The following is a 14,098-nucleotide window of genomic DNA, read 5'->3' on the forward strand; positions in this document are numbered from 1 at the left end:
TTATGAGGTCTTCAGCTAACTCATGGGATCCATTCCACATCCCACAGATGCTCATTATGAATTCTTTTTATGTGCAACATGTGGGGACTAACTAGTTTCATATCTCTTGGTATTAGCTGCAGTCCAAAGCATTTTGCATTAAAGTAGAAGGCAAACACAGATGCTATTTGATACAAAGGATTTCAACACAAACAGTTTTATCATTGAGTTTATGTACCCTGATTTGGTTTAGAACAAAAATGCTGAAGCAAAAAGAGATATTGATTTTTTTGTTACTGAGCTGAATATTGGTATTGCTTTCTAGCTGGGGGCAACCATAAACACTAGGCCTTTGAATATGGTGCAATTGTTCCTTAGCCTCTTTGAAATATTTTAGAAATGTTAATTTTAGGATCTCTACTTCATGTCCTTGAGTTTTCACTGAGAAAAATAGACTTTTTCTTGTGCCATCGTTCTCAAAATTGATTTTCCTTACTTATAGACACAGGGAGTTGCCTATGAAGTACTGGCTTCTCAATTCATTTTCCAATTATATAGGCTTGTTAGAAATAGGCTTGTTTCAAAATGGTTAATGGCCTATGAGCCTTTCTACATTTATATGCTCAGTCATTTACGAAAAACCAAATACTCCTTGATTCACTAATAGGGGACATTAGCTAGGACTACAGTATCTGAACTTCTAAAACTCCATATTATCTGAAGATGACAGCAACAAGATGGATTTTTTGTTACCTCTTTGCTGTCATCTAGTAGTTGCCCATAATTTTGCTAAGCACATCTGGTGGTACAGGAAGTTTTTGCTTACCAATAATTGGATCAGGAACCCCATTACTAAGTGATGTGATTGTAAGATACAATGTTGTGTGACCATGCTGATTTACAGCAACAATTCTGGCATTTGTAGATGCAATAATCCATGGTCACATGACTGTTATTTGCAACCTTCTGCCAGCTTCCAACAACCAAGGTCAATGGGGAAACCAGCAGGAGGTTGAAATGGTGATCAGGTGACTGCAGGATGCTGCAATGCTACAATGGAGCTGAATGAATCAATATTAAAAAAGGGCTACCTAGAATGCAATTTTATTGGAGAATTTGCACTCAAACAGGCCGACAATGCAGCTCTTTATTTTTGCCATTTGTATTTTTTTTAATCATTTCTGTGAATGTTAATACATTGGAATGAAACATATCCTATCAGAATTATTAAAAGTCCAACATTACAAATGTGTTTCTAATATAAACATCCATATGGCTTTGCCTGGGCAGATTTTATTATTGCAAGAAACATTTTCCAAAATATTTTTTATATATATACTAAAATTATTTAACTGAAAAAACCCACAAACATTCAACTCTATCATAAATGAAGGCGTACTGAAACCAAGGAAAATGGTTTGGAAATTCTGGTAACTAAATATCTTCAAAAAGTTTGATCACATTTTTTATTATTTCTTTTTTGCCCCTTTGGTTATAAAAAAAAGCTACTTCAAAATACAGGCAAACAACACGTATCCAATACCACAAATCAGACATAGGTTTATCCTTCCTATGTTACACAATAATTGTTTAGACATTCTTCGTCCATGAAAATATCTCTGGTTTTTGATATAATCATAGGGACACATATTATAATTGTTTTAAAGCAAACCTATACCACCTGGGCTGAATGAATCCTACCAAGCAGCTTTATGCAACTCACAAGTGTTTTTCTCCCCTAAAACTCCACAAATCCACTGTTAACAAATACTGTAGTTTTCATGAAGGATTTCCACCCCAAAAGACATGCTACCAAGTGCCTCCAATGCCTCCAGACCTCACCAATACTGCTAGCTCTTTAGCCACAACTGACTGGCTAATACTTTGTGGCTTATGATTGTTTATAAGGTGGCCTCTTTAGCTCTATGATTTGCACAGGACTGGTCTCAAATCACGTTCACATTCCTGTGGATTTTAGATCAATACAGCCCATCCCATCTGAAAAGCAAGATGATCGTAATAAACCTTTATTAAACTCTTATTAAGCATTTCCAAAGGATCTAAGACATGCCAAATACTATTTTAGTTATATTAAATTTATTTTAAGGGCACCGGCAATATTTCTTTACAACCTCTCCACATATATTTCACATTGTTTCTAAAACTAATTTTTCTACTCATGTCTCCATGCAGTTGACAAACTGCAAGTTGCTTCCGGAGAAATGAAAAAAGGAACAAAACAAAACAAAACTGATCAACACTTGGGTATATTTGTGAAACCACAATAACCTGGAAATTAAACCTGAGCAAAATATATCAATAAAGAATTGGCTTTGTATGTCTTAAGGACCAGAATTATAGGTTTCACTTTAATTATTCTGATGTGACACCAGATGTAAAACTTGTACATTTTCATTGTACAATCACATTATACGAAAAACAAGAAAAACTAAAATATGACATTTTTCTTGCAAATTATTAAGCATGACCACACTCATTAGGATTTTCCATTCACAAGTGGAAACCATTCCATGAAATGTGAAGTTCCTCTAAGTTTCGTAAGAGGCTGCCTTGCATGAATGTCACAAAACTGGTCTTTAATAAAAGATCCTTTTCCTTTTATTATTGCACAATAAAAAAACATAATACCAATGCAACTTTTGAGATTAACCAATTTGCTTTGCCACCTTAGAAAGAAAATATTAATCTTGAGAGGTCCCTAGTAATCTCTGAGCTTGGTTATCTTCTTGCAGACATTTCATTAACCAAACTAGGCAACACAATCAGTGCACTGCTGATGTTACCTAGTTTCAGAAATGAAACAGCAAGAAAATAACCAAACTCAGAGCACACCAAGGATCTCTCATTTCAACCCTGAGCCACAAATATTCTATATCAATATTAGTCTCTAGTGTTGAACCTTCTTTTAGAATAGATACTGGTCTTTCTATATATGGATCTCATGTTCAATTCCACCTTTCTCTAAACCTCCAACATGAATTTTCTACTCCAACAGATAATCAACCGAAGCCTTTTCCCAATTTAGGTTTGGTTTACGAAGATGAGATTTGTAAATTACTTTTAATAGTTGCTCAATAATATAATGCTGTGTGAAGGGGAAGTGTGTGTATTTGGTAACAAATGCTCCTGAAATATGCAATTTTGACAGAGTAAAGGAAGACAGAGAAGTGCACCATCCTGCCATAATTTTGATGTGCAACTGTTATTCCTTGTGTGTCCAATCAATCACACTTGGCCAATAAAGAATTCTATTCTATTCTACTCTACTCTACTCTACTCTACTCTACTGTTATAAACAAAAGCTACCAATATGGATAATTATGTCTTCTTGTGTTTGGAATTTGTACCGGGACTGACCCTGACATCAGTTTTTCCTTGGTGAGCCCTCCAGGATACCTGAACTTAGTGAGACTCTGGCAAATTATATTGAACAATATTCTGTGAAGTGCCTAAGAAAAACTCTTAAATGTTCTGTGAAAAAAATATATATCTATTTTTCCACATCCAATTGGTGCTGGTGTTGAGAATTCCCACAAGTACTCTTTTTACAGATGCATCCTGACAATTATACAGACTAGCAGGCAGAACGAATATTAACAGGGGAACAAAGCAGTTTGTAATTATTTATTTTTATTATTGTGGACTTCGAGCAATGGAAAGGGAAGGGGGAAGGGAAGGGAAAGGAAGGGGAAACGGGACACCAGGGAAAAAAAAAAAGGAAGTGGGACCGCAGTGCCTCTGGTTAACAACAGGGGCGTCTTCTCCACGGCTTTGCCTGAGCAGAGACTTTCCCTTTGACATCCGTCCGTTTGTAGTGAAGGGAAGCACTTGTGGTGTGGGAACGGGAAGGCATAAAGCGGGAAGCTCCTATCCTACTCCACCGCTTAACGCGCCCTTGCAAAGCCCTGCTCGCAACACTCACAAAGTCCTATATTGCTGGCGCAACAAGCGGCTTGCAAGCCCCTTCCCCCGTTATTTGCAGCGAGAAAGGATGAGAGAATAGGAATGTAAATTTGCACGCCGTCCTGCGCACAAAGAAACCGCAGCCCCTCACCTCGCAAAGTACTTGGCAATACCCACAATCCCTACACGTGGGAAGAGATTCCCTGCTGTTAAATGTATCGCTTAACTTCCCCTGCCTGTAAGAGGACAACAAAGTCCCACCTGAAAGAGTCAACTTAAGGAACGCCGTTGCAGCCAGCTGCCCCAGGACCTTGGTTAACAGGGCGCGTGCTCATCGCTCGCTCGCAGTTGCACACCGAGCTGCCTCCCGCGTTATTGTGTTTGTTCCCGCTTCATATAATGCATTTGCAACCGCTTTCTTGCACTGCACTCAACGGTTTAATCGATTTGTTAGAGCAGCAAGGGAGAGCTGTGCGTGCAGCCAGCCAGCCAGCCAGCCAGCCAGCCGCGCGCGCAGACACCCTACCCTTCCAAGTTTGAGTAGCAGTAACCGCGCCGCACACTAGGAGGGCAGGAGAGTCACTTCCCTCTGGAAGAGAACGAGCCCCACCGCGGCACAAAGCGGCGTTTTTTCTTCTGGGTACAAACCGGCACTTCATTAAAAAAAAAAGGGGGGAGATAGAGAAAAGAATACAAGAAAGGAAGGGAAAGGAGAAGGGAGGGGAGGGGGAAGGCAGAAGGGGAAGGAAAGCTAGTTCTCAAGAACTTATCCTGTAACACGTCTCCTCTTCCCCATCGCTTTTTTCCCCCCTTTGGGAACCGGGAATTGCCATCCCTCCCCGCCGCACACATACACTTCTCTCCCTTCCCCCGCACCTCGCCAGTTTATTGTGGCCCACGAAGCTGCGGTCAGCAGTGTGTCTGAGAAACCGACTCCGCGTGGTTGGGGCGGAGTAGAAGGTGGGGGTGGGGGGAGGAAGAGACAACATTTGCTGCCCATCATTTTCACAGCCGCGTTAAAGTAATTGCGGCACCCCCTCACTGTCCCTTCGCCCCTCGGATTCCGGGTTTAGGCTACCCAGAGAATTCCCCCGTCCCGATTTTGCCTCCTTTTTTCGCAGCCTTCCAGTTGCGCGCTTCTCTTCAAATCCTGGCGCGTTGTGTGTTTGCAAATTGGTGAAATACCTTCTCTGTTCCCTCGCTTCACTTTAAGTCTCCCCCCCCCTCAACTCAATCTCAGCCCAGCCGCTCACATCAAAGCGCTGTGCCTCCCTCCCAGTGGCCGCTGTTCACTAATGGGATTGCAGTGTGGCTGGTTCTGCTGCTGCAGCCGCCGGAGGGAGAGGAGCTGCTGTACCTCTTCGCCGACACTCGCTGGGTGCTGAGCCGCGGGAATGATCCGGATCTTCCCGGATTTCAGCGTGCAGGTGACTGCAGCTGCGGCCGGGGGAGTACCAGCCGGCCCGGGCGTGGGGAGAGCCAGTACCGCAGCTAACGGGAATCCGCAAAACGTCCAGGGCATTACTTCCTACCAACAACGGTGAGTACATAAGCTAGAGAGGTGTGTTGATCTTTTGGACTATTTCACTTGCCTTTTATGTCCGTGTGCGCGTTATGTGTTCATCTTTTAAAAAACAACAACCCAAAATCTTCATGTCGAATGCTTTGGGGAATGCAACTCTTCATCCAAAAGGGTGTTTTAAAAGCCGCGAACACACGTTAGAGCTGCTTGATCTTGGAAACAACAATAGGGAAGGGAAAAGTAAGATAGCCGCCTGCTCAAAGGCAGATTATCTTTTTTTTTTTTTCTGCTGCAAAGTTTGGGATCCTGTCTGTTTCTCCTAAGTAGGAATTTCTCAATGTCAGTGGCTTGTGCAAACCCCACAGCATGGCAGCTAAGAGGTATAATTGATCACGCTATTGTGATTGATGATTTATTTTCAATTGAGCACGACAGAGTTTTCACTTGGCACTTCACCCTTGCAGTTACACATTTGTATTACCAGGGTATTAGCATGTCACCTGTTACTACAGGGAAATCTAGTAGGAAATTCTGAGTGACTTAACACTTAGGGAGTATTCATCAGAAATGCATTTTAATGCAAATACCAGAGTCTCACAGCCAGCTTCTTTTAAGTTGCAGTTTTATATATACTTCTGTCCAAATAAGTCCTTTTTAACTTAACTGCTTTTGAACAGATATTATATATTGGAAGGACCTAACATTAACTTAGCCAAGTCATAGTGCCCAAGATTTTCTTTGTTATTTTTTTTAAAAATTTACTTTCCCCATCATTACTTTGCAGAAGAGTTCCAGCACTAACATAGTATACAATTAATTGACATTTTGTTTTTCCAAAAGTAGATAGTTTTTTGTTTTTGATTCTGCTTCACAACATGACGTTTTTCTTTTTCTTTTTTTCATGTTCTACAATTTCCTCCAGAGAGGTTATCATATGAAACAAAATATGTGTAAGCATAAGCTGATGCTTACGCAAAAATAAACCAATACTTTCAAAATTAAAATTTCACTAGACAAGGAACTTTTGAAAACCATGTTTTTCTTTACTTAAACCCAGTCAGGCTGGAACTATGTTTGCTTGAATGAGAAAGCTGTCCGGATAATATTGGGTGCCAGGAACATGGTTTGGTTTAGTAAACTTTTCAAGCATCCTTTGCTTAAGCGCTTTTGAGATAGTGTGAGAATCATGAAGTTATTTCAGGGGACAGCAGAAGACTCTTACAGCCGATGATGGTTTGGAATTGAAAACCAGGGCTATTTTAAATAAACATACAAAATCTTTCTAAGGAGATACAATGGATATAAAGAACAAAGTTAGTGTAATGCTCGCTATTCTGTTTTGGGACTATCTGTTTTAACAGGTTTCTTAAATTACCAGGAGAAATTGATGGTTGTCACCTTATACTTTCCAGCTAATTTGGGTAGAAGGAAAGTCAAGGCTCAAATGGTAAAACTTTTACAAATGTAAGAAAATAGCTCTCAGATTTTATCCTGTATAGTAAATAGTACATGGAACATTTCTCAGGTTTGAGTATTTTAATTAGGATGTACAAAACTGGAGAAATAAGTATATATTTGGTAAATTGACAATATAAAGAGGATTATTAAATATAATGCCCACTAACCTGTAGCTATTTATCCCAATGAAAACAACACACGTGGATACTGTTGTGAGAATGAGCTTCATTTTACTCAGTTTATTACCAGCTTAAGTATTATCGTTTAACTGAAACATAATTGCAAGTTTAGTTTTCTTAGTATACTGTCTCTTACAATCAATATATGCCATATTTTCCTTATTTTTAAGATGCATAGCAAATCGTGTTTCTTCAAGACTGTGGGCACTTAAGAACAAGCATTTTCTTCTTAACCCATTAAAAAAACAGCTTCCAGGTTTTGCCATACAATAGTTCAGGAAAGCAGAAGGATTTTGCTAGTCCTTCAGTCACTGGATGAACCAGATGACACCTGTTAAACTTCATTGTTTTGAGCATGTGGAGAAAACGGGGCTTTGCAGCCGTCTCCAGTGTTAATGGGATTTCCCCGGATAAAATCTCGAGACCCCCCATTTTATAAGAATTACTTCTTTTCATTTGAGTGTAGATTCTTAACGACCGAATCATTTTTTTGCGTGCTAAACCAGAAAGCAGTTCCTAGAAGCAAAGGGGTTGCTGTAAGGTTCTGCATTGAAGCTTCTTAGGTCGGCTGTATCTGCTCTTTGGAACCCTGAGGGACTTAAGGCAGGTCAAATTATCTGCCTCCAGTGGCAGAGATCATATTTTTGGGGTCACTGACTGCGCCCTCCAGCTAAACTTTCCGCATTTGCAAAGTCCTTATGCAGCTATTCGCATACCTACGCACGCGTGCATCTGTTGCATTCAGCTTAACTTTTATCAAAATTCCGCTTCAGCACCTTATTTACTCCCTCCAGCCCATGAAGCGATTGAGTGAATTAGTGATACAGAGCAACTTTTAAGATGAATTGACTCATATTCGTAGAAAAACGTTTGCCATTTCACCCTTTTTTTAAAAAATATGTCTTTTTTTCCTTGTGATATCCTGAAGAGCCACTCTGCCCGTCCCCACCTGTTATATCAGAAATTTCTTCATGAACTTATGATCCGGTTCAGTGGGAGTATATAAGAACAAAATGAACTTTCTCCAACAGGGTGAGCTATCGATATGCCAGAAGAAATACGGTAGTAGTACGTCCCGATGATAGAATTCTATACCCATTTTTGCGCAGTCACACGTCCACTCAGTTGTATACGGTAGTTGGACGAAGGACAAGAGTCAGACGCATGTGCAGCTCGTGTAGCTGAAGGATGTCGCTCCTCTTCCATAGAGACACATAGGTTGTGTACATAAAGACATGCACGTATGCTAATAGACGCACAAGCGCTCAAATATGTGCGCCGATTGTGTATGTACAAACACACAAAACCAACACCTCTTTAAAAAAAACACGTTCTCCAATTTTGTCTTTTATCCCACGTGCATTCGGGTCTTCCCTGAATACACGCTGGCTTTTGCTGGGAATTTCCCTCAGTAGCGACCGTGTGCTTGCGGCTTCCTAGTCTGCCTCCCTCCCTCTCCCTGTCTGTCTCCCTCTTCCTCTGCTGGCTCTGCTCCTCCAGAGAAGGAAAGTATGCGAAACTGCAACTGAGTGGCGTTGTTGCGCCGGCAGCGGAGGCTTTCCTGTCCCTTTGCACACCCAGAGTCAGAGCGCCGGAGCTGGGGAAGCAGCTGGAAAATGCTCGCCAACACTTCCACGGCAGCCAAGCTTGAAGAACAGAGACTTCTCACTTTCCTGCTTATGGCTTGGCCTCGCACTTAAAGCCAGTCCCACGGGTTCCCTCTCCGTGTGCCTAGTCACACCTGCACGGGCGATGCCAATGGCCGGGCTGCCCACCGGGGCTGCGCGCTTTCTCACTCAACTGCGGCCGGCCAGTCGTCGCCGGGCTTGGTATGTCTTCGGAGGCAGCGGAGCCTAGGCTCTCTCCGCTCCTCGGCTTATGGACGGCTGCGGTCAGAGCAGCGGCGGCAGCCGCGCTAGCTAAGCGAAGCAACCTGCGGCAGGACTGCTGCGCCGGGGAGCGGGAGCCCGCAATGCATTGGCCTCACTACTTTTCCTCCTCCTGCCTGTCTAAGCAGGGCCGCCGCCGCCGCTAGACACAACACCACACAGCAACACAAGGAGGGGGAAAAGTAAGGGAGAGAGGAAAGGGGAAAAAAAAAAAAGCCCAGGAAGATGGCGCCCACCAAGCCAAGCTTTCAGCAGGATCCTTCGAGGCGAGAACGGTAACACTTTCTCTATATTGAACCCGAGGCAGCAGTGCCTGTCTGGGTTTGGGACTCCGCCGTCACTGCCGCCGCCGCCCGCCACCTTGGGTCTGGCTTGGCTTCCATGCACGGGAAAGGGAAATGCGGAGGGAGGGGTGGCCACGGACCCGCTCGCGCTGCTGGGTCTCGAGAGTTTCTCGTGGTGCATGCACGTTTCGCCGCGGCGGCGACTACTGCTGCTGTTGCTGCTGGATCCACAACACTTGCTAGGCTCGCCCGTCAGCAGCATCAGCATCAGGAGGGAGCCTGTACCTCCCCACATCGGAGAAGTCGTCGGTGTCTGGCTGAGCGCACGGGTGGGGGGAGGGCGGAGGCAGGGAGGGGGTGGGGCGGAATTCCCGGGAGGCAACTTTTCGGCTGGATGGGTCTCCACAAATGGGGGAGGGACGACCCACCGCAGGTTGGAACGGAGCGAAAGGGGGCGGGGGAGTGCGTGAGAGGAAAACAGCTTCTAACCAGGCCCGGCTTTGCTTAGTGGAGAGACTGGCTGGGCTCGTGCAGCTAGGCCGAAAGGGGGGAGACGAGCTTTCTGGGACTCCACTCAAACTGCTGGCGCAAGTTTAGTTCAAGCTAAGCAAACAACCCTCCGGCCTCAAGTGTATATCTCTCCCTCCCTCCCACTCCTTTTGGAATCGCCCGGGTTTAGCCTTGAATTTACTTATTGCCCGGGAGAAGCTTAGTCATAAAGAGTTTGTTGTGAAAGGAAGTAGGGCCGGTGGGCTCACGTTAAGGTGTCTTGCTTACGTCTTCCCATCCGATATACTTTTTATTGTTGTTCCTGTTCGGTTCTATAGTTGGTGAGATATTTGCAGCTGTTGCGTTGGGCAAAATTTAAAGTGCATCTTTAGAGAAGGATGCCACCCTGGAAGTCTCAAGGAAGAGACAAATGTTCCCTTTGAAAGTAACGGAAACCTCTGGAGGAGCCAATGGAAACAATGGAAGTGTGAAGGAATAGCAGTTTGAGCTGTGAAAACCTGAAAAAACACATGTGGGTTTCCTTACCAAGGCATTTAAACTTTCTTGCAGTATAATGTCAAATAATTTGAGGTAGGATTTGCTAGGGCTTAATACCTATGATACCTGATCTAAGCATGTGCAAAGTACTTTATGGATAATTATAATCAATCCTTCTAGAAGTGGAGTTTGGAATCAGGAAGGCTTCTGCATTGGGGCACATAAGATTGAACCTCAGCAGTAGGCCTCCCATCCCAAAGAAGATGGCTAATAAGGAGAATGGGACCAAAATTGTAGGAAATAATAGGGAAACAACTGGTGATGGCATATAGATCGCATGGAGATTAAGGAAGATGATAGCTGGAATGAAACATTGTAAGGAAGGATAACCAGTTGCATACTTTAAAAAGTTAATCTGATGCTACCAGATGAGGCTCAATTTCATATGAGAAAAGATCAGTATGCATACAATATTTGTCATCCCTTGTGCTCACTTTTAGCAGAGTTTATTCTGTTGAATAACTCAGAATTGATACACATGCTAGTTAAGATACAAAACTTCTATATTTTTAAAAAAACATAACATGTCTACACATTACAGGCTGATAGATTAGAGAAGATACTGTAGCTTTTAAATACTTAACAGAGTGCAACAACCAGCTTTTAGCAGCATCTCAAAGGAGGGAGTGAATTTAAATTTGCATGTTGCCTGCAAGAGAATCCTTATTTGCATGTCTAACAACAGAGCAACAGAGCTGGTATTTTGGATTTGAGGTGATTCAGTTAAGATATCTCAATCCAAATAGCTCCGTTTCACTGTTCATCCTGCATTTATTGCTTCCTTGATGGTATAAACTTGCATTTCACGACTCCCAGTAACATTTGCATAGAGTCAGATTGGAAATATTGGCAATATTTATAGAGTTTAGGAATTAGGTTTGAAGTCACTTTATTACTCCTTTCCTGTAAACTTTCAATGTCTTCCAGTGACTAAAAAGCATATGTACATACTATTCATTATAGAGGAGTGCTGTTATCCTGTATTGTAAAGCTGTACATCTCAAAGGGAAAGAAAGCTAATACTGTACATAACTGCTGGTATACACTGTCTTTACCTTACCATGGCTCCAAACCAGAGAGTTGTATATTCTTTATGAGCCTAGTACTATATTAGTAATAAGTATGTTTGCTGGGACAGCTTCAGTAATCTCTGCAGCAGAGGCATATTTGTGTGCCATTTTGGGAATTTTTCTGAGATAGGAATCTTGAAGATAGAATTAATTTCTAGGGGAAACTTCATAGCCTGTGCATGAGTGCTTTCTTTATCACCTGTCTCCATTTGGCATTCGAAGAAGGTAAATCAAAGTGTGCAATTTGTTATTCTGCTTCACTTGAGAGCTGTACTAAATAACACTGGGTCTGAAATTCTGATTGAAGTTGTAGGAGGATATACTGTATTTAATTTAATGCCCTTTAATAACATATTCTTGTTCAGCTCTGATGCTGTCATCTTAAAGGTTGGATCAGAGTAGTTTTATCCTGTGTAGGGAGTGGAATTTTAACGGGTGGTGGTGGGGGTAACTTTAATTCATGAAAGACTAATAACCCAAAGCTTGCCCTGGTGTCCAGATTGTTTTATGCCCCAAGGCCTAAGTTATTGTCACTGCTTATTGTGCTCCAACTAGTTTATGATGAAATTATACATGAATTATTTCAGGGCTTGAATAAGACATGGTAATGTCAAACTGTTGCTGCTTCATAGTGTTTTGAAGAATAGAACTATATTTCAATACATTAAATGCTCAATATTTTCTTCATATACACTTTATATTTTAGTATTAATTAAAACTACTCTCTTGCCTTGTTTTTTTTTTTTAATCTGCAAACTGTAATAGGGATTAAGGCAACAATTTTGGGCATGCTTTTTGAATTGAAATTACAGATTTACATGTGAGCAAACCTGTATGAATATAGTGCACATCTTATTGAAATAAATTATATCCTTCAGATAAAGCTAGCATGTAGTGATGCTTAAAAGACCGGCAGATTTTTAGTATTCTTATGATTTAGTTGTTATACATTAATAGTATAATTGTTGAATAGAAGTCAAATGTATTAAACTTTTATAAATACTGATAGACTGGTTGGTAAGGTAGTCTTTAAAAACTTTGATGTTTAGTAGCTATAGTTAATATTCAAACTTTATTATTTGGGGGAGGAAAAAACATGGACTTGAATTTAATGTATTTTCATGTTAAAAACATCGTGTTAACAGTTTTGAATGTTACGCAGTTTTCTGGTTATATCTTAGGAACTCAACCTTATACACAATCACCTGGAAGTAATCACCCTAGAATTCAGTGGGGCTCATTTTCAGTAGATATGCATAGGAATGTGCTTTAAATAGACACAAATATAATGCATAAGATATATCTGCAGTGATTTGTAAAGCCTATCGCTGTGCTTCTGTTGTAAAGTAAGTGGAACAAAGCTCTGTTCATTTTTTGGTTTTTCTTTCTACAGTATATGCTTAAACACAGCAATGATAAATGATGATATGCATTGTCTAACACTTGCTTTTATATAAATAGCTCCAGAAAGATTGCTTAAATGATAATCGAAAATATGAAATAGGGTGGCCTTCATATCACAAGGCCAAGGGTCTACAAATGGAAAAACTGAAATAATGAAATATTTCCAAGGCAACAGACTGTCAACAAGAACAGTAATGCATGGGCATATCATAGAGGTACCAGAGAGGATATTACATCTTATGGCTGTGGAGCTAGGAGTTATAATGACCTTTATTAAACAGAGCCTCCCCATTACCACAATATTTTTGATTCCTGATTTATGGATTAGTAGTTGCAGTAATATTAATAGCTTGAAATATTATCCCTCTGTATTTGATTTGTTGTAGGCTAATGAAATAACTTGTTTGATGTTCATATCATATTGAGTATTTTTCAACAAGTAATGAATTAAATATGTTTTAATGTTTTGTTTTATAGTTTTCAACCACATGCATGTTTTGCTTAATATATCTTGTAACCAGCACCTCACCTGTTGCGAGTACAATACTGAAAATAGCACATTAGATCCAACACTTAAGCTGTTGCATTGCATTCTGTGTGAAATAATGAACAAGTCAATATATTTTGGACTTTCCTATGAGAGTGTTATTACAGTACTTCTGTTGAACTTAATGCTTTACTTCATTAAGCTATATAATTAAATCTTAAATACGGTTATTGTGATGCTGGTTTGTTATTTTCTGTTCATATTTGAGTGCAATATATTATCTCTATCTTACTAAAAGTGCAGTGTGTTGATATCATGAATAATATTTTAAACAGGAAAGGCATTTTTGAAATCCTTGAATTTTTCACAAATTTCATAAAGAGGTTTGGCAATAATTTCGGTAGGATCCAGTATTTGTTTAAGTGCTTTGGTTGAATATTTTAAAAGAGAGCCTATGAAATGTTTGAACAAACTCACTCTCAAAATACAAGCTTTCTTTTTATAAATCATTCTTTTAACATGTTTACTTGTAGATAGTCTGCAGCTCATTAATTAGGGTATATCAGGCACTAGAACTTTACGTTTTAGGTTTTCTGGAAAATCTGAATTTGGTGGGGGGGTGGTAGGATTCTTTTTAAAATTTACATTTAACTTTTTCTGTGATTGCCTTCCAACTTTGTGTACAAGAATTTGTAGCTCTTTTGCTTTGTTATAAATTCCTCTCGGAGTGAGGCACCTTAAGATACTTTACAGTGCCTGTAAATTGTGATACAGTAATCATAATGTATCATAATGCCATATTTGCAAGAATAAGGATTAATAAGGAATATATATGAAAAGTGTTGCTGATTACTA

The 14,098-nt window shown here is 40.6% G+C and overlaps 1 protein-coding gene across 12 annotated transcripts in view; it reads left to right on the forward strand.

Moving 5' to 3' along the window:
• Positions 1-5,235: 5,235 nt before the first annotated feature.
• Positions 5,236-14,098, forward strand: part of NPAS3 (neuronal PAS domain protein 3) — a 783,057-nt gene continuing 774,194 nt past the window's right edge. For 4 of the 12 annotated variants that reach the window (XM_087951807.1, XM_087951808.1, XM_087951809.1 and 1 more), the window contains exon 1: positions 8,543-9,226. In XM_087951807.1, coding sequence (XP_087807933.1) covers positions 9,177-9,226 — 50 coding nt within the window. In that variant the 5' untranslated portion in view covers positions 8,543-9,176. Of the gene's footprint in view, positions 5,444-8,542; positions 9,227-14,098 lie in introns of those variants that run through there. The other 8 variants (XM_087951810.1, XM_087951817.1, XM_087951814.1 and 5 more) reach the window with 4 other exon arrangements.

This window comes from Notechis scutatus, chromosome 1, assembly GCF_049901735.1.
Source record: "Notechis scutatus isolate UNSWTSFEM ecotype Mainland chromosome 1, rNotScu1.2, whole genome shotgun sequence".
In the NCBI taxonomy this organism is placed as follows: domain Eukaryota; kingdom Metazoa; phylum Chordata; class Lepidosauria; order Squamata; family Elapidae; genus Notechis; species Notechis scutatus.